Raw genomic sequence first — 22,616 nt, 5'->3', positions numbered from 1 at the left:
TTTGAAAGAGAGAGAATGCACATGAGCCGGGGAAGGGGCACAGGGAAAGGGAGAAAGAGAATCTTAAGCAGGCTTTATGCTTAGCAAGGAGTTCAACGCAAGGCTTTATCCCACAACCCTGGCATCATGATCTGAGCCAAAATCAAGAGTTGGACGCTCAACTGACTGAGCCACCCAGACACCCCATAGCCACATTTTTTTAAATTTTTTACTTAAAAACTTTTTTTTGTATTTATTATTTTATTTTGAGAGACAGAGACAGAGAGTGAGTGGGGGAAGGGCAGAGAGAGAGGGAGCCACAGAATCTGAAGCAGGCTCCAGGCTCTGAGCTGTCAGCACAGAGCCTGACGTGGGGCTTGAACCCACGAACAGCGAGATTGTAACCTGAGCTGAAGTCCGATGCTCAACTGACTGAGCCACCCAGGCTCCCCAGGCGCCCATCCCATAGCCACATTTTAAAAAATCCAGTCACCAGTTGATGAGCATTTTGATTATTTCCATTTGGGGGCTATGAGGAATAATGCTATAAACATGTGCATTCAAGTCCTCCTATAGCCATATTTCATTTCTCCTGAGTGAAATTGCCAAGAATAGAATATAGGTCATACGGGAGGTTTATGTTAACTTTTTAAAAGAGACTGTGAGATTATTTTCCAATGTGGCTGCACCGTTTTTACCTTCCTGCCAGTAGTGTACGAGAATCCTAACCCCCATCTTCAGCAACACTACACATCGTCTGTCTTTCTGATTGTAGACATGTTCGTGACTGTGAAGTGGTATCTTGTGCTTTAACTTGCATTTCTTAATGATTAATGATATTGAGCATATTTCATGTGCTTACTAGCTATTCATATACCTTCTGTGGTGAAATATCTATTCCAATATTTTGCCCAGTTTTCATAGGTTATTTAAGTCTTTGGAGTATCGAGTTATAAAAGTTCTTTATATTTTCTGGATACAAGTCTTTTATTAGAAATGTGATTTGAAAGTATGCTTTCTCAGCTTATGACTTGTCTTCCATTTTTCTCTTCTTTCTTTTAAATATTTTATTTTATTTTTTAACATTTACTTATTTTTGAGAGATAGAGAAAGGCAGAGCATGAGCAGGGAAGGGGAAGAGAAAGAGGGAGACATAGAATCTGAGCTCTGAGCTGTCAGCACAGAACCCCACGTGGGACTTGAACTCACACACTGCAAGATCATGACCTGAGCTGAAGTTGGAGGCCTAACCGACTGAGCCACCCAGCTGCCCTGATGTTATTTTTAAGTCATGTCTTCACTCAACATGGGGCCCAAAATTACAGTGCTGAGCTTGAGTCACGTGCTCTACCGAGTCGACCAGGTGCCCCTAGATTTTCTTTTTATTTTTTTTATTTTCAAGTGAGTTAACATACGGTGTAGTCTTGGCTTTGAAGGTAGAACACTCAGTGCTCATTCCAACAAATGCACTCCTTAATGCCCATCACCCACTTAACCCAGCCCCTAGATTTTCATAATTGTGTGTTTTGAATCACCAAAGTGGTTTTAAAAATTTTATTTTAGATCCATTTTATCATTGTTTTCTGTTATGGATTGTTCTTTTGGTGTCATATTTAAGAATTCTTTTGCCCTATCCAAGGTCACAAAAATTTTCTCCTCTGTTTTCTTCTAGAAGTTTTAATGTTTAGCTCTTACATTTAGATCTGTGAACCATTTTGAGTTAACTTTTATGTACAGTGAGGAGGCAGAATCTAAATTCGGCTTTTGCATATGGATATACAGTAGTCCCAAACATTTGTTGAAAAGACAAAATTGCCTTGGCATTTTGCCAAAAGTCAATTTGCCATAAATATGAGTGTATATTCCCAGAATCTATTTTGTTCTGTTGATTCATATGTATTTTTTCATGCTAACACCCGGCTGTCTGGATTCCTTTCCTTTTATAGTAAATTTTGAAATCTGTAGTGTAAGACATTCAATTTTGTTTACTTTTTCTGAATTGCTTTGACAGTTTCAGGTCCTTTGCATTTCCGTTAGTAACAGCTTGTCGATTTCTACAACCGATGCCAAGTGAGATTTTGATAGGAAGTGGATTGAATCTAAAGATGAATTGGGGGAGGATTGCTGTCTGGTAGAATTGGGTCATCCTATCTCTGAATAAAAACATCTCTTCAGGGGTGCCTGGGTGGCTCAGTTGGTTAACATCCAACTCTTGATCTCAGCCCAGGTCTTGATATCAGTTTAGGTCTTGCATTGGGCTCCACCATGGGCATGAAGTTTACTTAAAAAATGACAGGTGAGGGACCACCTCTTTGTTCATTTAAGTCTTCTTTAATTTCTCTCAGAACTGTTTGGTAGGTTTTCAGTGTGTTGGTCTTAAATTTCTTTTGTTAAATTCTTTTCTTAAGTATTTTCTTCTTTGTGAGTATAAAGAACCTGGGACGTACGCAGCGCTGATCAAGTTCTCCTTTGTGCTCTTGTTTCCAGGACATCCCCGGTAGGTGTGTGGCTGGTCAGCTCGATGTAGCTTGCACTCCTGGGACTGTCGTCTTGGGCCAGCAAAACCGCAAGGAATCCCCATTCATTTATATGTTTTCTATTGAATTTACTACTTTTATGACAGCATCATTGTGTTTCCACTCTCTGTTCTGGATGGGGCCAGCCGTCAGTCCCCAGCAGTGGAGCTGCTGCTGCCCAGGCCTGCGCTGGACCGTAACCTTCCGTGGAGGAGGAGCTGGGTGAGGGTACGGCAGCCCCGGCATAAGGCTGATCTTCCCCGCCCATCTTTTGTGAAACCCTGGCAGCTTTCCTTAAAAGGCAGTTCCTCAATTTGTTATTGGTCTTTGCTTGATTTCAGAGTCCTAAAATAGCTGTTTTTAAATATTTTGTCCAATTACATATTTTTTTTCAGGGGAGGATTTGTCAACCCCTTTATTGTGCCATTGCCAGACATCTCTCTTAAGATATTTTAACTTCTATAGATAACCTTGACCACCATGAATTTCTCTAGTGAAAGTCCATTTCTTTTTTACTTGCTTGTTTTCGTGTGTGTGTGTGTGTGTGTGTGTGTGTGTGTGTGTATGTTTAGAGAGAGAGGGAGAGCATGCACATGCATAAGCAGGGGAAGGGAGAGGGGCAAAGAGAGAGAATCTCATGTGGGCTCCACATGGAGTGTATCTTCCCACGCCCCTGGGATCATGACCTGAACCGAATTCAAGAGTCGAACATTCAACTGACTGAGCAACCCAGGTGCTCCGAGAGTCCATTTCTATTACCTACCTTGTCATTAGCAACCGACTAGGTTTCTGTCCATTTCTGATACGCTTCTTGCTAATTAGCAAAATGCTGGTGTTGATGGAGATGGATAACAGAACACTAGGATGGGCACCTCTAGAATACGAGCAGTCTCCCTGACTGGAGTACCAGCTGACTACCCCCTGGACACCTCACCAACTTTAACACTAGCTGCATCTGGGTAGCTTAACCTAAGACACACACACATACACATATCACAGTCTTTATACTGAAGTACCCTAAAGTTAATTTCAGATATTATACCTGTTATCATTTATACTTAAGTAGAAGTTCATTGTGAGTCAAACCTCAGTTCACATCCCCAGTTTGGCTAATTGTCAGCACAGGCCAGTGAAAGGGAACTCTGGGAAATGCAATCCCCATGAGGAAAGGAATACCGCATTTAAAGAAGTGCCATATTGGCAGCCTGGGGGCATGGTCCCAGAAGTTGGAAGAAGGGCTGGCATTCTCCTATAAACAAATGAGGCCCCTGACATTGCTAACTCCTTCAGGGTGAGAGCCAGACGCATGAGGGAAGCACAGAGGGAGGTCTGTGCCAAGGTGCTGGAAGGGCAGGGAAGGGGCAGGGAAGGGGAGGGCCACGGAAAGGGAAAACTGTCCCTGTGGACCCTGAAACTTGAGCTTGAACCAAGAAACTTAGAATGGGAAACCTGTAAGCCACACTGGAGAGCAAAGATGGGCCATTTGGGTTTTACTCGTTTGTTCTAAAAGAAAATAACGCTACAGAAGATGTATATTAATATGCTCTCCTTGAGAGTAATCTATTAACCCAGAGTCTCAGTTCTGATTTCCTCATAACTAAATAAAGTAAATTTTATGGAAATAAACTAAATTTTCCTGGCCTGTATTATGATAAAATATAATATAGAGAAGAACTTAACAAATAAAGGGTTATTATGAGGGACCTGGGGGACTCAGTCGGTTAAGCATCTGACTCCTAGTATCATCTTGGGCCGTGGTCTTGCAGTTTGTGAGATCCAACCCCATGTCAGACTCTGCATTGAGCATGGAGCCTGCTTGGGATCCTCTTTCTCCTTCTCTCTTTGCCCCTTCCCGGCTCATGCACACACACACACTCTCTCTCTCAAACTAAAGAAACTTTTTTCAGAAAAGGGTACTGCCGGGTACTGCCGTAGTGAACCATGATGAACTGTGTCTCCATGACCTTCCCTACTTAACTCCAGCTGTTTTCTTCCCTGGAAGGGGGCGCTGGCCCCACCTTCTGTGAACGGCCCTGCTTGTGCCTTCGGGGGCGCTCTTGAAAACTCTTCCCCTTCATGCACACTTAGCCTACCTTCTGTCCCAGAAGCTCAAATGCAAGGTTCCGAGGCAGCGGGGGAAGAGATGTCCTGCTGTCCTCTCAAACCCACTTCTCCCTACCTTGTCCAGACCCCTCCCCGCAGGCCTCTGGGAGAAGACACCTGGGCAGAGCGTCAGCAACCTGCAAGACTCAGGCTGAGAGGGTGACTCTCCATCAGAGTGAGGCTCTGCCAAGTAAATGTCCTTCTTTTAAAGGAAAAATGTTTTTTAATGTTTATGTATATTTGAGAGAGACAGACAGACAGAGGGTGAGCAGGGGAGAGGCAGAGAGAGAGACACACACACAGAATCTGAAGGAGGCTCCAGGCTCTGAGCTGTCAGTACGGAGCCCGATGCCGGGCCCGAACTCATGAGCTGAACTTAACTGACTGAGCCACCCAGGCGCTCCTCTTCTTTTAAATTGTAACATTATATTGTAAGCGTTTCCCTGTGTCCTCAACGGCATCGTTTGCAATATGAGTGAAGCAGGCCAGTGGCAGCATTATTCGAATGGAACACTGAAGAGGAATCGAACCGCTGGTTTGCCTTAATAGATTTCCCTGGTTGATGCTCATTTGAGCTTGTTGATCTATTGTGTCTTTGGTTTGGGAATGCTTGAAGATTCGTCTTCTCTTTACAGTAAGCCAAAAGCCTTCATTTAACTGAAGCACCTTATTCCCGCTAGAAATAGTTGCTTAGCGTCTCCAAGACGTGAATGCAGGATGGGGAGTCTGGAGTTCTGTTGAAGTGCGGGCAAAACTGCTGGAAGAAGCATGATCTTACTAATTAGTCTGCTGATCGTTATGCCAAGGCTTGGCTGAATTAGCCAACCCCAGAGTGGTATCAGAGCTAGAAACAACCCAGGAGATCATTTAATCTCTGGAATCCAGAACAGCAGCCCCTGGAGAGTCTCTGTCATGACGCCTCCTGGCCCCACGTCAGACTTGCAGTGGGGATCTGCATTTTTAAGGAGATCTCCAGGTGATCTGTGCGTGTAAAAGCTGGAGGAGTCATTCTCAAATCCTTTTGCACAGTCCAGTGTAGAAGGACTTTCGACTATCTTGTGTGTAGCTAAATTGTAATGATCACATTTGTGGATGCTAAGGGTCCTCTTCTTTTTTTTTTCATGTTTTTTATTTATTTTTGAGAGACACAGAGAGATATAACATAAGCGGGGGAGGGGCAGAGAGCGAGGGAGACACAGAATCTGAAACAGGCTCCAGGCTCCAAGCTGTCAGCCCAGAGCCTGATGCGGGGCTTTAACTCACAAACCCCGAGATCATGACCTGAGCCCAAGTCGAACACTTAACCGACTGAGCCACACAGGTGCCCTCTCTTCTGTCTTTAATGGCATGGGATTATTAATTCAACCTTAGATCATGGTAACTTTTTTCGGAGTACTGCTTTCATACTGTGTACACCTATCACAAGAACCATAATATCTACTCCATCTTTGCTCATCCTATGCTTGCAGATGAATTTTGGGGAGGAAAGTGGAGGGTCCTGCATTTATCCCCATTAAACTTCTGCTGGTTTTATTTTGGCTATGTTGAGATTCCACTCATTCCACGAACCCGTATACTCATGCCTCATACATGTGACTCCTCTTTAGATCAAGATCTCAGTTAGGATTAATAATATTAACAAGGATGCATTGGGAACACAATGTGGAGAACCCCAGTGTCTACTCTCAGTTCAGTGTACTTTAAGTTGTTTCTTTTTCCTTCAAGATAGCTTTATGGGAAAGTACACTGTTTCCCCTTTTCCCCATGAAAATGCTCCTGGGCCATCTTGAGCTTTCCATAGGAAATCAATTCCTACCTAAGGTGCTCTAGGACAACCAGCCGAGAGCCACCGAGTTACCATGACAGAGGGAGAATGGGATCTGTAGTAGGATGGAGGCCACAGGAAGATAGGGTGTAAGGAAGAGAGAAAGGTCAGTTTTGAGAGAAGCTCGTGCAAGGTCAAGTAAACTGAAGGTGAATTGCAGATAGGGCTGGGCAACTTGGAAGTTGATGCCCCTGAAAAGGGCATTTTTAGTGATTTACAGGAATAGAATCCCAGTTGTAGGTATGTGAAGAGCAGATTTGAGGCAAAGAACTAGAGAGACAGTGAATGAAATTCTTATATACATCCTTGACTTAGTAATAGCTTTTTGAAAAAAGGAAAAAAAGAGAGAAACAATTGCATTAAATGTATACATCTGTTGAAAGAGGTAGCCTGATTTCAGAAACAAACAATGGTACTGGACCTGAGAAAATACAAGATTATCAATCCCAGTGAGAATGCTACCAAGAGCACGAAAGTCTGTGTGTACTTTTGATTGGAATGTTTACTTTAGTTGTTAAATGTATTTGTCTACGGTTGGTCTCTAAGGTGGGAGATATCTCCAAATGATTTCTTTGTAAGATGTCCCGGTCGGAATGTACTGGAAAAAAAATGAGCTGTAATCTGGTGGATCCAGCCTCTTTGGGGTCATCGGACTGGTGTTTAGTTACAGGTGGTGACTTTGAAAGGCAGATGATTTCATCGAGGGTACATGGACACTTGTGGGGACAATCCTTGATGGGCACTGCTGCTGGGCCCTTGAAGAGCTAGTGCAAAATGAAAATCGGAGGCTCTTTGTTTAAATTATAAAAACATAGGAACAGTGTCAGCAGAGCATTAAACTGAAGGCACTGGTCACGCACCCTGGAAGTGTGGAGGGCACATTCCTCAACAGGCTTACCAGAGTTTTAAAGCAGAAGCAAGGAAACTCTCTATCACAGAGCACAGCAGTGGCAGAAAAAGGAGAAAGAAATAATTAAGACCTTGAAGGGTTTGTAAAAAAGTTGACGGTTTTTGGAAGAATTGGCTGGTTAGAAAATGTTGAGTTAATTGATGTTTTTAGGTATTTAAACAAATGCTTTAAACAGTGCACACATTATACATGATATAAGGAAAATATAATATGACTGCATTTGAATTCAACAGGCTGGCAGTATTGAAGTTGAAGGCCATACGTGCTTTTTGACTTTCCTGTCAGTTGGTTCACCCTGTAAGGATCTGGAAAGGGGGGGAGGCGGCGGTAGTGCCTTTCTGGGGCAGCGAGAAGGATACGAAATTTTCAAATTATGTGTGTTTGTGTTGAGAACATTTTGTGTTTTGCCTAAATGCAATAATGTTTTCAACAAGTAGCATATTTAAGTTGCTGCCCTTGGCAGCCGCAGAGAAAGACACTTCCTGATGAATGAATCCTAGTTTTTGTTGCTGCAACTGAACTTTTAGGCTGAATCAAAAGCCACAGTGTGTGTCATCGAATATAAGCATTAAACAAGCCTTTGTGAGAGGAGTGGGCGGATCCCGATAAGGTGCTGTTTTCTACAGAAGATACTTGTGCCCAGCTGGTTCATTCTGCTTATTTATCTTACAGTGAAAACCTCTGTCTTTGTCAAGGACACCTTGAGTCCATTGCTATGGAAATGGAACTCAGCAAAACCCTGAGAAGGCCTTTAGCTCACCACCCCCTCTGGTTTTTCTGAGATTAAACTTCTCTTCATCTTCCCACGTGAGACAAAAAAAGTCAACTGTGTTAAATGCCAAACTCCCAGGAGTTTGGATTTGACTTTTCCCTCACTGATTATGTGGGATCTTTCTTTCTTTCTCTCCTTCTCCCCGCTCCTCCCCCTCTTTTTCCCCCACTGAGCTGGAAAGGGCCTTGGAATCTCTAGAATATCTTAAAGCTTTTCTTTTACTAACAGCCATCAATGATTAAATTGGTGTAGTCCAAAAAACAAGTATTTGCTTTGGAAGGAGGGGGAGCTGTGGGCCGGGAGCCATTCTCTCTTGGTGCCCTGCTTCTGTCTTGAGCTCACAGGGCTCCCAGCCTAGATTGGACCCCAAGCTGTCTTCATTGAAAAATGCTCCCAAGTGTGAGATTTTTGAGAGAATAAAATAACTGATCACTTTTGAATAATTCACATTGGAACAAAAGCCCCGCTTAACACTAAGCAAGCGAGACTTTTGCACTTTTCAACATTAGCCTTGATAGTATATTATTTCAACGTTCTGAGAATAATGGGATTCGATATACAAAACAAGTTCACTTCCTAGTGATTAAAATGATTTTTTTTTATTTAGGATACATAACTTGAAATAGGGTTTCTGTAAATAGTGTGCTCCTCTTATGGTAACACAGTTGCAGGCTTCCTAGGGGAAAGGAACAGAAGAGGAAGGAATCGGTGTTTAAGGAGCCTCTGTCAGTTGCTGATCAGTCACAAGTAAAAGGGGATAAACAGTTTCGCTTATGCTTATTTTTCAAATACACCTAAGTTATAACCTGCAGGGATGTTTGCGTTGTTTTCTATAAAAAGACGTTTAAAGTGAGATGCATTTTGCCACAACTTGTAAGCAACCCCCTTGAATGTATTTTAGGGGTTGGGGATGTGCCACTGTAAGTAATTTCAGCTTAAACCCTCCTCTGTCTTTCCCCCTCTCCTTCACAAAGGCCCACAGTCCTCAGGATTCATAGAGAACGTGTCCCTGAAAATAAGGTCCAATGCCAAATGCAAGAAATCATGCGATAACTTGAGGGTGAGTGGAGGAGGAGGGAGGAAATAACGATGTCATGAAAGTTTGTGTTAGTTTCCTCAAGGTATCTCATCTCCTGGTCCAGGCGGCCTGGGTGACATTAAGGGCTCATTTTCTACTCAGTGCCCCAGAGCTGGAGGCGGGCGCCCTGCCAGGCCCACCTGGTCAGGACACGTGGGACTTTACCAGAGCAGGACATTAACTCCTGGCGTGGCCGGGGCCCTTCTTACTCACCTTCACGACCCACCTGGATCAGAAGGTCAGGGACCTCCTGGCTGCCTCTGTCCAAAGATAAACCAGATTCGGGGAAGAGGAGGTGGGGACAGGAGACTAAGAGTCACCTGTGCCATCAGCCCCTGGCTCACGACACTTTAGTAAGAGCACTTTCCCTTCCTGGCTTCTTGGCCTTTTGGTACCAATGATCCCCCTTGGTAAAGCTGACAGGCCTATTCTTAGCATGTTTTTAAGTGCATACAAAACACATCACAAAGAAAGCCAAATATATTAAAATATAGTGCTGCCTTTAAGAGTTAGCATAACCAACTCTTCATTTTTTGTGTAACTGGTCAAATGTCACCTCCTCTGAGACGTCTTCCCCTATCACCTCCTAGGACAGTGAGAGAAGATTGTGATTTACAAATATGCATTTAACTTACAGGGGTTTATAACCACGCCGTGTTGCAAAGGCAGCATCAGGAGGAACAATAAGCAAAGAAGAAGGGAGGAGGCAGGGAGGAGGGAAGGGGGTCAAGTGGGAACAGAGGGAGCCGTCCTGCTCAGCCTTCTGTGCGGTGAGTCCCTTGCCTGGAGAATCTGGGTTTCCTCCATGTTTCTTTCATGATGCACATGACTCTGGGCTGAGTGTGTCTCCTCTGTTTAAAGGTAGCTACTTCTCATACTCAGTGGCCCTTAAAGGCAAACCTACTACTTCATCTGAAATCAAACCAGAGAAACAGAGACTCAAATACATGAAATATAACCACATACGTCTAACTATAGTTGAGGAAATTGACATTAGTGGTATCCACTTATAATATGCAAATAATAAGAGTAACTCTTTATTGAGCTCTTACTACATTATATTTTACCCATCGTCTGATTTAATGCTCACAGAAGTTCCTAGGCAGTTTTCCTCTCATTGCACAAATAAGGAGACTGAGGAGTAGAGCCACTTAGCCATGGCCACACAGCTGGCAAACTTGTAATTCACAGCCATGGTACGATGGCTCAGAAGCCCATGTCCTTCCTCCTTCCCCAGGCAGCACCTTTCATAAGTCGTGGTAATTGTAATAGACTTTACATTCTAATAGAATTGATAGAAAATACATGATTGGAGTGGACATTTCCATTTTAAGCCTGAACGTGTACAGTTCGAAATTAAACCTGCCGTATTAAATAGAACTTATTGTCTTGGAAGAATTCCACATGATGTAGATTTATACCTTGGGGAGAAGGCAAGAGACAAGGAAGTGCTATTGCCATTCTCATAGATCAGAAGCAAAGCCATCCTCTCAGAGTTTTCTGGCTTATGATCAGGATTGTATGAAGCATCATTTGTTTCTCTCCTTCTTCTCTTGAGAGTCAGAAGCTCTGGGGAGTGACTCCCAAAGGACCAAAAGAAAGAGGAAATGAAGGAAGGAAGGATAGAAGGTAGGAAGGAAAGAAAGAAGGAAGGAAGGAAGGAAAGAAGTAAGGGAAAGAAAGAAAAAGGAAGGGGAAGGGAAGGGAAAGAAGGAAAGAAAGGGAGAGAAAAAGAGAAAGAAATAGAAAGCCAGTTTATATTTCTTTTGAGTTATTTTATAAAATTATTTTTAACATTTATTTATTTTTTGAGGGACAGAGTGAGGCAGAATGTGAGCAGGGAGAGAGGCAGAGAGAAAAGGAGACCCAGAATCTGAAGCAGGCTCTAGGCTCTGAGCTGTCAGCACAGAGCCTGACATGGGGCTGGAACCCACGAACATGGGATCATAATCTGAATCCAAGTTGGATGCTTAATTGACTGAGCCACTAAGGTGCCCCTCTTTTTTTTTTTTAATCCAAAATGACAAAAGAATTACCAAACTACTTCTCTTTGCCTTTATGTAAATGAATGGAGAATGGTGGTCAAATTTACTTGCTAATCTATTAAGGTAAAATTCCAGAATTTGAATAACTTAGAAAAAAGGGTTCATAAAAGTACTCATTGAAGAATTTGGGATGCCTGGGTGGCTCAGTCAGTCGAGGTTCTGACTCTTGGTTTCGGCTCAGGTCATGATCTCAGGGATCATGTGACAGAGAACCACATTGGGCTCTGTGCTGACAGCACAAAACCTGCTTGGGATTCTCTCTCTCCACCCCTCCCCCGCTTGCACTCTCTCTCTCCCTCTCTCAAAAATAAATAAATAAGCTTAAAAAATAGTTGAATAAATCGAGGCTCTGAGAGGCTGATTTGCCTGAAGACATGTAGTTAGTGGTGGAACCGGAAGAGTCTAGATTTAGGCTCCTGGTTCTGTGCGCTTAGTAGTAATCCAGGAGTGAGAGAGCATTCCTTCATTCATTTATTTATTCTTTCATTCAGGCTTTATTGCACATTCACATGAGCTAGAGGCAAACTTAGGGCAAGTAGGATATGGTTCTGCCCCAAAGTAACCCACGGATTGATCAGAGTTGTTTTTATTTCCCAGAGAAGGATAGTGAAGGGAGAAAAATGGAAGGGAGCGGGGAACTGGTATAAACGCTAAGTGCAGATGGGGTATGCTGATTAAGGACAAGACATTTAATTATTTTTCAGAAATTTTTAAACATTTATATATTTTTGAGAGAGAGAGACAGAGAATGAGCAGGGGCGGGCAGAGAGAGAGAGAGGGAGACACAGAATCCAAAGCAGGCTCCAGGCTGCTAGCTAGCTGTCAGCACAGAGCCTGAGGCGGGGCGCGAACCCACCAACCATGAGATCATGACCTGAGCTGAAGTTGGATGCCTAACCGACTGAGCCACCCAGGTGCCCCATGAAGAACATTTATATTAGTCTGGGAATCCGGAAAGATCAGGGCTGAGCTTGAAAGGTGAGTAGGGCATGAAGGGTTATATGAAATGTGCAAAAGGAAGGAAAATGAAACTGATTTGAAGACTAACAAGAGGAGCTGTGAAAGGATTTTAGACCTGCCTTTGCCTGAGTACACACCCTCCTCCATCTGCCTGGATTATCTGTAACTTCTTCCTTGTTCTAGAGTCTCTCCTCTAATACAGTTTAAAATATTGCTGTATTTTAAATATTATTTTTAATAGAATCTGTCTCTCCCTTCTGATTGTGAGAGCCCAAGGGTTAGGTACAGCCCAGCTCAGGCATCCTTGTGTCTCAGGGGGGTGCCTGGAATAGTGCTTTAATCCTACAAGATTCTCACCGAAAGCTTATTGAATTTAATCAGACATCCTCACCTGCTTCTTTGGATTCATGTGGATACATTACCAAAACTGAAATCATGCATCTTCCCAAAATTCAAGTCATTAGAATGCTTTAAGACTATTAACCCGGAATATTACGTTATTAGAACACCTTGATGTTATTATCCTAGAATAGTATTAAATCCTTCCGGAGTTTTTCTCTGAACAATGCCACTTGTAGTTGTTAGAGGTGCTGTTTGTATTGTTCAACCAGGCAACTACCAGGACTCAAAGAGAGTGCTGGCAAACAGGGTAGTTTCTTTTTCTTTCTTTCTTTTTTTTTTTTTGATTAAAAAAAAATACTTATTTTTGAGACAGAGACAGAGAGAGATAGAGTGCAAACAGAGGAGGGGCAGAGAGAGATGGAGACAGAATCTGAAGCAGGCTTCAGGCTTTGAGCTGTCAGCGCCAAGCCCAACGTGGGCCTTGAACCCACGAACTGCAAGATCATGACCTGAGCCGAAGTGGGACCCTTAACCAACTGAGTCACCCAGGTGCCCCAGAGTAGTTTATTTCTGATACTAGCCTTCTCAAATCAATTTATAGATATTTAGTTGGGTAAATGGGTGAGGCTAGGGTAAATGGAGAACAAACTGCATTTGAATGGTTTTTTTTTCTTAAATCACAAATTCCTCAGTTCAGAAACTTACATTCCTATTTTTCCAAACTTGTCCATGATTGAATAAGTAATGTTGATTATTTTTTCAAAATTAAAACTCCTGACAGCAGAAGCCACTTTGATTATTCAACCCCATAAAATTTTTGTAATTTTTAATTCCATTCTGGGGAATAAAATGATCTGAAATTATTGCCCCAGACTCCTTAACTAAGAATTGCAGATGATTTTCTTTTCAGGATACCATATTGATTTTGAATATGAATTGGTATAACATCATATACTAACATTTTGTAGAACTCAAAACTGGGTTTTTTTTCCAAAACAGAGAACAAACCTCCGTAGAAAAATTCATGTTTCTCCTATACACACATGCAGTAAGGCCCTCAACTATCGAGCCTGAGCCATTTGAGAAATCTTGATGAAAAAGATGTTGCAGTTAGCTTCAGGGCTAATTGACATTGTAGCTACTCCAGTTTTAAGGCAGCAGAAATATTTCCTGCTGAGAAAAACATCTAGAAACCTCTAATGATGAATTATTAAGCTATCTGGAAGTCTCTCAGATGAAAACTTGGGTAATTATATATCATTGTTGCCTACCAGCTTTGTGGCATTTTGTTTTGTGTTGTTTTGTTTTGTTTAACCTCATATTAATAAGAGAATTTCCACTAGATTGGTGAGGTCCTAACATACATTTTATGAAGGCCAAATGTACTCAGGCTGTGAAGAAAGGGAATTAAAAAAAACTACTAGTGAATGAGAAGGAATTTATTTCATGCTCAGTGGAGTTTGGCTCTATAAAGTCTTTAGCTACTGGCTAAATACATGCATAGAGAGCTGATTCCATTGTGTGTCCCATTGAGTGGGGGGAAAATACACATTAGTACTACAGAAACACTAAATCATGTCTTTCAACAAAAATGTATAGTCTAATTTACTAAGTGCATGACTAAGGAAAGGGAAACTGTGTCACACGTGTATCCTGCTGCAGCCCTCATTCTGCCTTTGCTTTTTATACATAAAAATCAAACATTTGCTCTTGCTAGATTCTTGATCCCGATGCCCTTTCTCACTCTTTGATTTGCTGTCCCTCCTCCAACTTGAAGCTCAGGTAGTTTCCCTTTACTGAGATATTTCAGTGGTCTTTGAAATGATTCAGCAACCTGAGGTGGTTTAAAAAAATTATTATTATTATTTAAAAATTTTTTAAATGCTTTATTTATTTTGGATACAGAGAGAGACAGAGCATGAGAGGGGGAGGGTCAGAGAGAGAAGGAGACACAGAACCGGAAGCAGGCTCCAGGTTCTGAGCTAGCTATCAGCACAGAGCCTGATGTGGGGCTCGAACCCATGAACGTGAGATCTGACCTGAGCCGAAGGCTTAACCCACTGAGCCACCCAGCCGCCCCAATTAATATTATTTTTAAGTAGGCTCTACACTCAGCATGAAAACCACCATGGGGCCTGAACCCACGATGCTGAGATCAGGACCTGAGCCGAGATCAAGAGTCAGGATACTTAACCAACAGAACCACTCAGGTGCCCCTTAAAAAATTATTTTTAACACATGCTTTTTCTAGTGTGTATTTTTTCCATCTTCTAGCAGATGTGGTCATGTGCAACTGGGAACAATAATTATTTTATAACTGTAAAGTAAGACTAAATGTATTCATGTAAGGAATAATGTTTAGTGAATAGGTTTTTTTCAAACACCAGTTTATCTGAGAAGAAAGATTTAGTTTTAGTGAAGGACAGCCAAGATGTTTTTATGACATTAGCTATTTAAAGGTTTTCTACTCAGCCATACTACTGAAGGAATTTATTTTTCTTTTTATTAAAAGTGTATGTATGATACCAGCAAGGTAAGAACATATAGAAGTTCTTAAAAGCCTATCTAGTAGAGGGGCACCTGGGTGGCTCAGTCAGTTAAGCATCCTACTCTTGACTTCACCTCACATCATGATCTCCCCATTTCCTGAGTTTGAGCCCCATATCGGGCTCTGTGCTGACGGCATGGAGCCTCCTTGGGATTCTCTCCCTCTTTATCTGCCCCTTCCTTGCTCAAGCTGTCTCTGTGCCTCTCACAAATAAACATAAAAATTAAAGCTCATCTAGTACAAAAAACTACCTGATGCTGATTACTATAAATGAGATATTACTCAACCAAATTATGTTAAGTTTGTGTTCATGAGGTTTGAGCTTCTTTTCATCAGTGACTCAGGGCAGGGACTTCTGAGTTCTGAGAGCATGTGCCCTCACCACTCTTAGCTGTCCCCACCCCCTCCATAACTCAAGGCTATTGAGGTCCTCCAGAGTGGGAGGGACCCCTGGGCAGGAAGCAGGAAGTTCTCTTGATGTGAAGCAATTGGAGGGGGAGGGTAAAGAAGTGGGAGCCCTTGTTAAGTTAACATGTGAAGTATTTGTTGATAGAGAACTGCATTGCTAAATCAGTTCCCATGACCTTGGTTTCTTTTTCTCGCTTGGCTAATCTGTGCAAAGGGAATGGATAGAGCTGATTATACTGCAGATCTACTTGCATACATGCTATATAGAGCCAGAAAAATATCATTTTAGCTATAGGGTTAAAACACCAAGGTTTAAAACCATATTGCATTTTATTCTTTTTTTAAGTGTCTGCTTGTTTGTTTGTTTATTTATTTAGAGAGTGCAAGAGCAAGGGAGAGAGGCAGAGAGAGAGGGAGAGAGAATTTGAAGCAGGCTCCATGTTCAGCATGGAGTCCACCTTGGGGCTCAGTCCCATGACCACAGGATCACGACCTGAGCCGCAATCAAGAGTGGGATGCTTAACTGACTGAGCCACCCAGGCGCCCCAAACCATACTGTCTTCTCACTGATTGCCTCATCAGATACAGTCAGACGGGATGACTAGAGTGGTGTGGTCCTCAAGGTTGGAGAAAATTAGTATTTACTTCGGCACCAAACACTTAACTGTCAGCACCTCCTGCCATGTGAGTACCACACGCAAGAATGACATGTCACTTTAGGAACTCAATTGGTACATAAAATGTAGACACTACAGTAGTAGTGTCTACTGGGAGATAAAAAGAATACTTCAGGGAACTGTATAATTACATGTAATGATTCATCTATTTCTTCATAAAGCCTTTTTAATTAAAAAAGAATCCCTTTAAAGGAATATGATAAAAATAACCAACTTTAAGTTCATGGGAAAATATATATTAAATATTGTATATGATATAAGTGTGGGTTGTGTTCACAATTAGGAATCATGATCTAGAACACAGACTTTCAGTAACTATTTTCTATTGAGAGGCTAAGGGCCTCTTGACTTGAATGAGATCATTCTCCTGGGATAGAACACTATGAATAGGTAGTTCTGTTTTATGTGGCATTTAAAAAAAATTTATCTTTATTTATTTATTTTTGAGAGAGAGAGAGAGAGAAGAGGCAGAGAGAGAGGGAGACACAGAAATCAAAGCAGACTCCAGGCTGTCAGCACAGAGCCTGATGTGGGGCTCGAACCCACAAACTGAGATCAGGACCTGAGCTGAAGCTGGACGCTCAACCATCTGAGCCACCCAGGTGCCCCTGTGGCATCTATTTCTTAAACAGATGCATAGTAATTTTTTTTTCATGTAGTAACTCTTAAGAAAAAAACATTTGAATTTTGTAATATCAATGATAAAATATCTATATTAGAAAATACCATTGAAAACCTTAGGCAGTACCTAAACAGTAAAAATTGAAGACATGAATTCCTTCTGTATTACTAAGATTATAATGTGCTTTTTCAGATTTCACTGAAAAGGAAACATTGTAGAGAAAACATTGACTCATTGTTCTTTACAAAGAAGATTATCTTCTGTGATCTTAGAAGATCAACCTCGAGTAAATTAGAAAAACTCTCCCTAGCTACCCATCCCCTCATGCATTGCTATCTCTCTGTACGCAGTGTCCACTTAGGTAGAATGACTCTCCAGTGTCCTGCACACCATCGTTTCTAGATCTTTATGCAAACTTCACTGCTCTTATCTTCTTTTAATGAGATAAAGCCAACTTTCCAAAGACCCTGAAGGAGTTATGCTTCCCACAGTCATCCAAAAATTGTTTTCTGAATAGTTTGGACAAGTTGCTTAAAGATAAAAATCACCCAAGACAAAAAAGAGTGTACAAAGGCAAAGATTAACACTGAATTGAAGAGACTTTGAAAACCTGGATCATTGTTTTCTAATCTTTTATTAGATTAGATCAACAAAAATAGGCAGTAAAGAAAAAGGAGAAGGAAGAGAAAATCCTAGATGATTACAAGAAAGACCATGTAAATATGAGCAAAGGCAGTGGGAACAAAGCGGACAGAGAATGGATGCCCTTCTTTTAAGTGAAAGGTGTTTGAATTTCATTGGCAGACACATGCATCGGATCATTTCAAACTTGTCTTAAAACCTATATTCCCAACATTGTACTGTAAAGATTTTCAAACAGAGATATGGAAGGAATTTTATGATGAACATCTCTCCTCCTGCCTAGATCCTACAATGAACATTTTACTCTTACCACCTGTATCCCATCTCTATCCATCAACCTGACTCTTTTTTGATGCATTTCAAAGTGAGTTTAGATATCAGTATGCTTTGGTCCTAAACTTTTTTTTTTTAATAAGTTTTATTTATTTATTTTGAGAGAGACAGAGACACTGTGAATAGGGAAGGGGCAGAGAGCGAGGAAGAGAGGGAGAGAGAGAGAATCCCAAGCAGACTCCACATAGCAGGCTCCACGTGGTCAGTGTGCAGAGCACAACTCCGGGCTAGAACTCACAAAACCATGAGATCATGATCTGAGTGGAAACCAACAGTCGGATGCTCAACCGACTGAGCCACCCAGGCACTTCGATCCTAAACTTTTAAGCATGTATGTCAATATCTGTTTGATTATTTTTTGTTTTTGAGGTAAAGTGTACACACAGTGAACTACTCAAACCTACCCAAACTGTAGATTTTGGATTCTATGATTTTTTATGACAGCTTGTCTGTGTAATCAAAACCTGTATCTGGATGTAGAATGTAACATTACACCCCAGAGTTCCCTCCTGTTGCCCTCCAGTCGATCACTACCCCCTCCAACTGCCTGTTCTGATTGTTTCCTCATAGATGAATTTTCTTATCCTAGAATTTCATATAAATGAATCCACCATATATGGTGCTCTGTGTAAGACTTCCTTCGGTCAGCACACAGACTTAATAATTTCTTTATGGGGCACCTGGGTGGCTCAGTTGGTTAAGTGGCTGACTTTGGCTTAGGTCATGATCTCACAGTCTGTGGGTTTGAGCCCTGCATCGGGCTCTGTGCTGACAACTCAGAGCTTGGAGCCTGCTTCAGATTCTGTGTCTCCCTCTCTCTCTGCCCCTCTGCCACTCACTCTCTGTCTCTCTGTCACTCTCTCAAAATAAAATAAAGACATTAAAAAATTATTAAAAAATCTCTTTATGATTCACCTACAAAGTGAGATGAAGTAATCCCATCCTTTTGATTTCAAGTGGCTGAGCTGACTTGGTGAATCCTGACTTTCAGGGCTGTTTCCTGCCATTCTCAATCTTGCTAGCAACGCACACATCAGCACCAATGCAACCTGTGGCGAGCAGGGGCCGGAGATGTCCTGCAAACTTGTGGAGCACGTGCCCGGTCGACCCGTGCGCAACGCACAGTGCCGGATCTGCGATGCCAACAGCGCCAACCCCAAAGGCAAGTGTGGCTCCTATTCGGAAGTGCCCTTGGGGACTGGTACCACTAGCAATGATGACTGAGGGAAGGCTTCTGTTAGGAGTCACGAACATTGTGTTCACCCTCACTCCATTCGTTCCCACCAGCCTTGCTGCTGGGAAGTCAAAAACTTTAAAGAGCTGAGAGGAATGCCTCTATTTTTTCTTTTCGCAGAGCGCCATCCAGTATCACATGCAATTGATGGGACCAACAACTGGTGGCAAAGCCCCAGTATTCAGAATGGGAGAGAATATCACTGGGTCACAATCACTCTGGACTTAAGGCAGGTAGGTCGGGCCAGAAGCATCGAAGGATGTCTGTTGGTTGCTGAGTTGTGCTTTTTCAGTGCCCTTCCAGAAAGCCTGACTTGTGTCTGAACATGTGTACATTCTGGTGAGACTGTTTTCCACTGGGTGAATTCAAGTGATATACAGAAGTTGTCCATTTCTTGTCGCATTTATCACTCCCAGGTGTCTGTGAGAATATGTGTGACATTGTGTCCACGTGGTTTGGTGTTCTTTGAAGCTGGGTGAGAGGGCGGGGCCTGCGTGGCTGTTTGGGATACCATGTCAAGCTGTGTGCTATATGTCATCGGACACTCGGGGGTGAGGGGATGGAACAGAGTTCCTTTTGAGGTTATTGGTTTGCTGTTGTCACTGTGCAAAGTCAGTGTGGGGTCTTTAAAACATATTTCAAAAATAGGCATGTTTACATAGTTATAGACCCCTAGGTAATTTCTGTTGCTTTTTAGATACATTTCCAAATTAAGATTACTTAAACTAATCCATACTCAGAAGTGTCTGCACCTTTTTTATACAGTGAAACATGTTTGTGGTGCTTTCGGTATTTTAAAAAGTGCATTATGCAAATCTCTCTCAGATTTATTTCTTTATTGAGCCTTTTTCTTATGGACATTTTTTAATATGTAGAAAGCATATTACTGTACACATGCATATACCCACCCCTGAGATTCAGAGTTTGTTAAACATTTTGCAATGTTGACTTCAGCTTCCCAAGCAGTTTCCAGGTGAATGGCAGTCATTATGATATTGTACCGATACAGTATTTTCTGTGTCTTCAAAAACTAAAGAGATTTGTCCTGAATCGGCACCATGCCAGTAGCAGCCCTGACAAAACTAAGAGCAATCCCCTAACAACTATTTCACCATCTCTATCAAACTTTCCCAGTGTATCCACCAAGGTCTTCTTGTAGCTTTTTTTCCTTTTCAAACCAGACTCCATTAAAACCACTTATCACATTTGATTGGTAGACTTCTTAAATCTCTTCTAATCTGAATTGCTCTCCACTCTTTTAATTTTTAATTTAATTTTTAATGCTTATTTATTTTTGAGAGAAAGAGAGTACAGGCTGAGGTCAGGCAGATAGAGAGGGAGACAGAGGATCTGAAGCTGGCTCCATGCTGTCAGTGCAGAGCCCGATGCAGGACTTGAACTCAAGAGCAGCCAGATCATGACCTGAGTGGAGGGAGGGAGGGAAGGAGGGAAGGCAGGAAGGAAAGAAGGAAAAAAGAAAAGGAAAGCTTAGGAGTCACTTTAATAAATGTTAATACTAACATGTATTGAGCAGTCTATATAGCAGACTACTTCCGGCTCACTGTCAAGTAACTCAGAAGCTTGCTCCTCAGCACTATACCCCAAATTGAGTCAGGGATGTTTTGTGACAATTTAAAATTTTAAAGAAATCATTCTGAGTGAGAGAACTAGCACGTGCATTAGATGGATATTTTTATATTAAAAATTTTTTTCAATGTTTATTATTTATTTTTGAAATAGAGAAGAGAGATAGAGAGAGACAGAGACAGAGCACAAGCAGGGGAGGGGCAGAGAGAGAGAGGGAGGTACAGAATCCGAAGTGGGGTCCAGGCTCTGAGCTGTCAGCACAGAGCCTGATGTGGGACTCGAACCTACAAACTGCAAGGTCATGACCTGAGCCGAAGCCAGATGCTTAACCAACTGAGCCACCTAGGCAACCCATTTGATGGATCTTGAAAGTAGTGATTGTCAACATTTTTTAAGGCCCTGCCAATTCCATTTAAATGTATTCCTTATGGTAGGGTTTCTCAGTAGAAGAACCCAAGGATTTCCGGTTTGAGACTCACTACTTTCAAAGTTAAAACACCAGGCAGAATCTTTCATCATCAGGGCAATTCGAAAATCAAAACCACAGTGAGATACCACTTCACACCCACTGATGTGGGCATTACCAAAAATACAACAGAAAATAACAAGGGTTGGTGAGGGTGTGGAGAAATTGAAATTGTGGTGCATTGCTGGGGGGAATGTAAAATGGTACAATGTGGTGGAAAACAGTGTGGCTGTTCCTCCAAGAGTTATACAGAGAATCTGCACATGTTCCAGCAATTCTGCTTCTAGGTATATCCCCAAAGGAACAGAAAGCAGAAATTTCAAGGAGATATTTGCACACCCATGTTCATAGCAGCATTATTCATTGTAGCCAGAAGGTGGATGTAACCTCAGTGTCTGTCCATAACTGAATGAATGAATGTGGTGTGGCACATAAATAGAATGGAATATAATTCTGCTTTCAAAAGAAAGCAAGTTCTGATACATACCTGGATGAAGTTGAAGACGTGCTCAGTGAAATAAACCAAGCACAGAAGGACAAGTGCTGCATGACTCTACTCCTATGTAGCACCTAGAATGGTTTTATCTATAGAGAAAGTGGAATGACAGCTGCCAGGGCAGAGGGGAGGAGGGACTGCAGACTTAGTGTTTCATGGGAGCAAAGTTTCAGTTTGGGAAGATGGAAACGTTCTCAAGGTGGATAGTGGAGATGGTTGCACAACAAATTGAATATACTTCATGCTGATGGACCACCCACTTAAAATCCTACCACGGTCCTTTTTTACGTTATGTATATTTTGCCACAATTTGTAAAAATTGGTATACTGTGAATTATATGCTGTTTTGTATAGCCCAGGTCCATCTAATCAGGAAATCAGAAACCACACCCGTTATTTATAGGGATGAATCGAGCAGAGGACCAGGTTAAATAGTGCTGGAGGCAGGGGAGAAATTACCAGGGGAACTAAGGGATGCAAATGGCTGAAGGGGAGCCAGGGGAGGCGGCTGGGTCATTTGCACTTACAGGCTTGGGGGAGGATTCCTTCCAGCCTTCCAGCCTCCCGCTATTGCTGCGCTCAAAGCCCCCCAACACGGAGTCCATGAAGGTAGATTTGCAGTTGCTTTTCAACCAGCACATTGCTAGGTGATCACTTGTGCCATTGCAATCGTGGAAACACAGAGATGCAGCCTCAAATCCTGGAACAGAAGTTGCACTGTGGTTGGCCAGATCCTGAGTATAGGTTTTTAGATCAGCTTTGGAATGAAAATGCAAAAGTTGGAATTTTCGTGGACAAACCGCGGAGTGCCTTCTGATACATTGACGGATTAGGTATGTCCTTAGATCCCAGCTTAGAGATCATACAGGAGACACGTTGGTACTGTGACTTTAAGAAGAGAGGGGTGGAGGAAAAGGGGGGCAGCTCTGTTTATTTATGTATGTATTGTTACTTCTTGGCTGGTGCAGTGGAGATGTGTACAGTGTAGTTGGGCAGTATGCTTCCATAATTTACAAAGGAGAAGGTCACAGCATTGAGAATGAAGGATTGTTCCTAGTCAAGCACCTGACAGT

General features: G+C 42.1%; 1 protein-coding gene across 1 annotated transcript in view; it reads left to right on the top strand.

Annotated features, from left to right (window-relative positions):
* The first annotated feature begins 10,384 nt into the window (after nt 1–10,384).
* The window catches only part of LAMA1 (laminin subunit alpha 1), a 144,110-nt gene continuing 131,878 nt past the window's right edge, over nt 10,385–22,616 (top strand). Inside the window, exons 1-3 of the mRNA XM_029921582.1 lie at nt 10,385–10,442; nt 18,752–18,922; nt 19,115–19,227. Of these exons, the coding sequence (XP_029777442.1) occupies nt 10,385–10,442; nt 18,752–18,922; nt 19,115–19,227 (342 nt within the window). The remainder of the gene's footprint in view (nt 10,443–18,751; nt 18,923–19,114; nt 19,228–22,616) is intronic.

Source organism: Suricata suricatta, chromosome 14 (genome assembly GCF_006229205.1).
Source record: "Suricata suricatta isolate VVHF042 chromosome 14, meerkat_22Aug2017_6uvM2_HiC, whole genome shotgun sequence".
NCBI classification, from domain to species: Eukaryota; Metazoa; Chordata; class Mammalia; order Carnivora; family Herpestidae; genus Suricata; species Suricata suricatta.
This window is presented reverse-complemented; position numbering and strand designations above follow the sequence as displayed.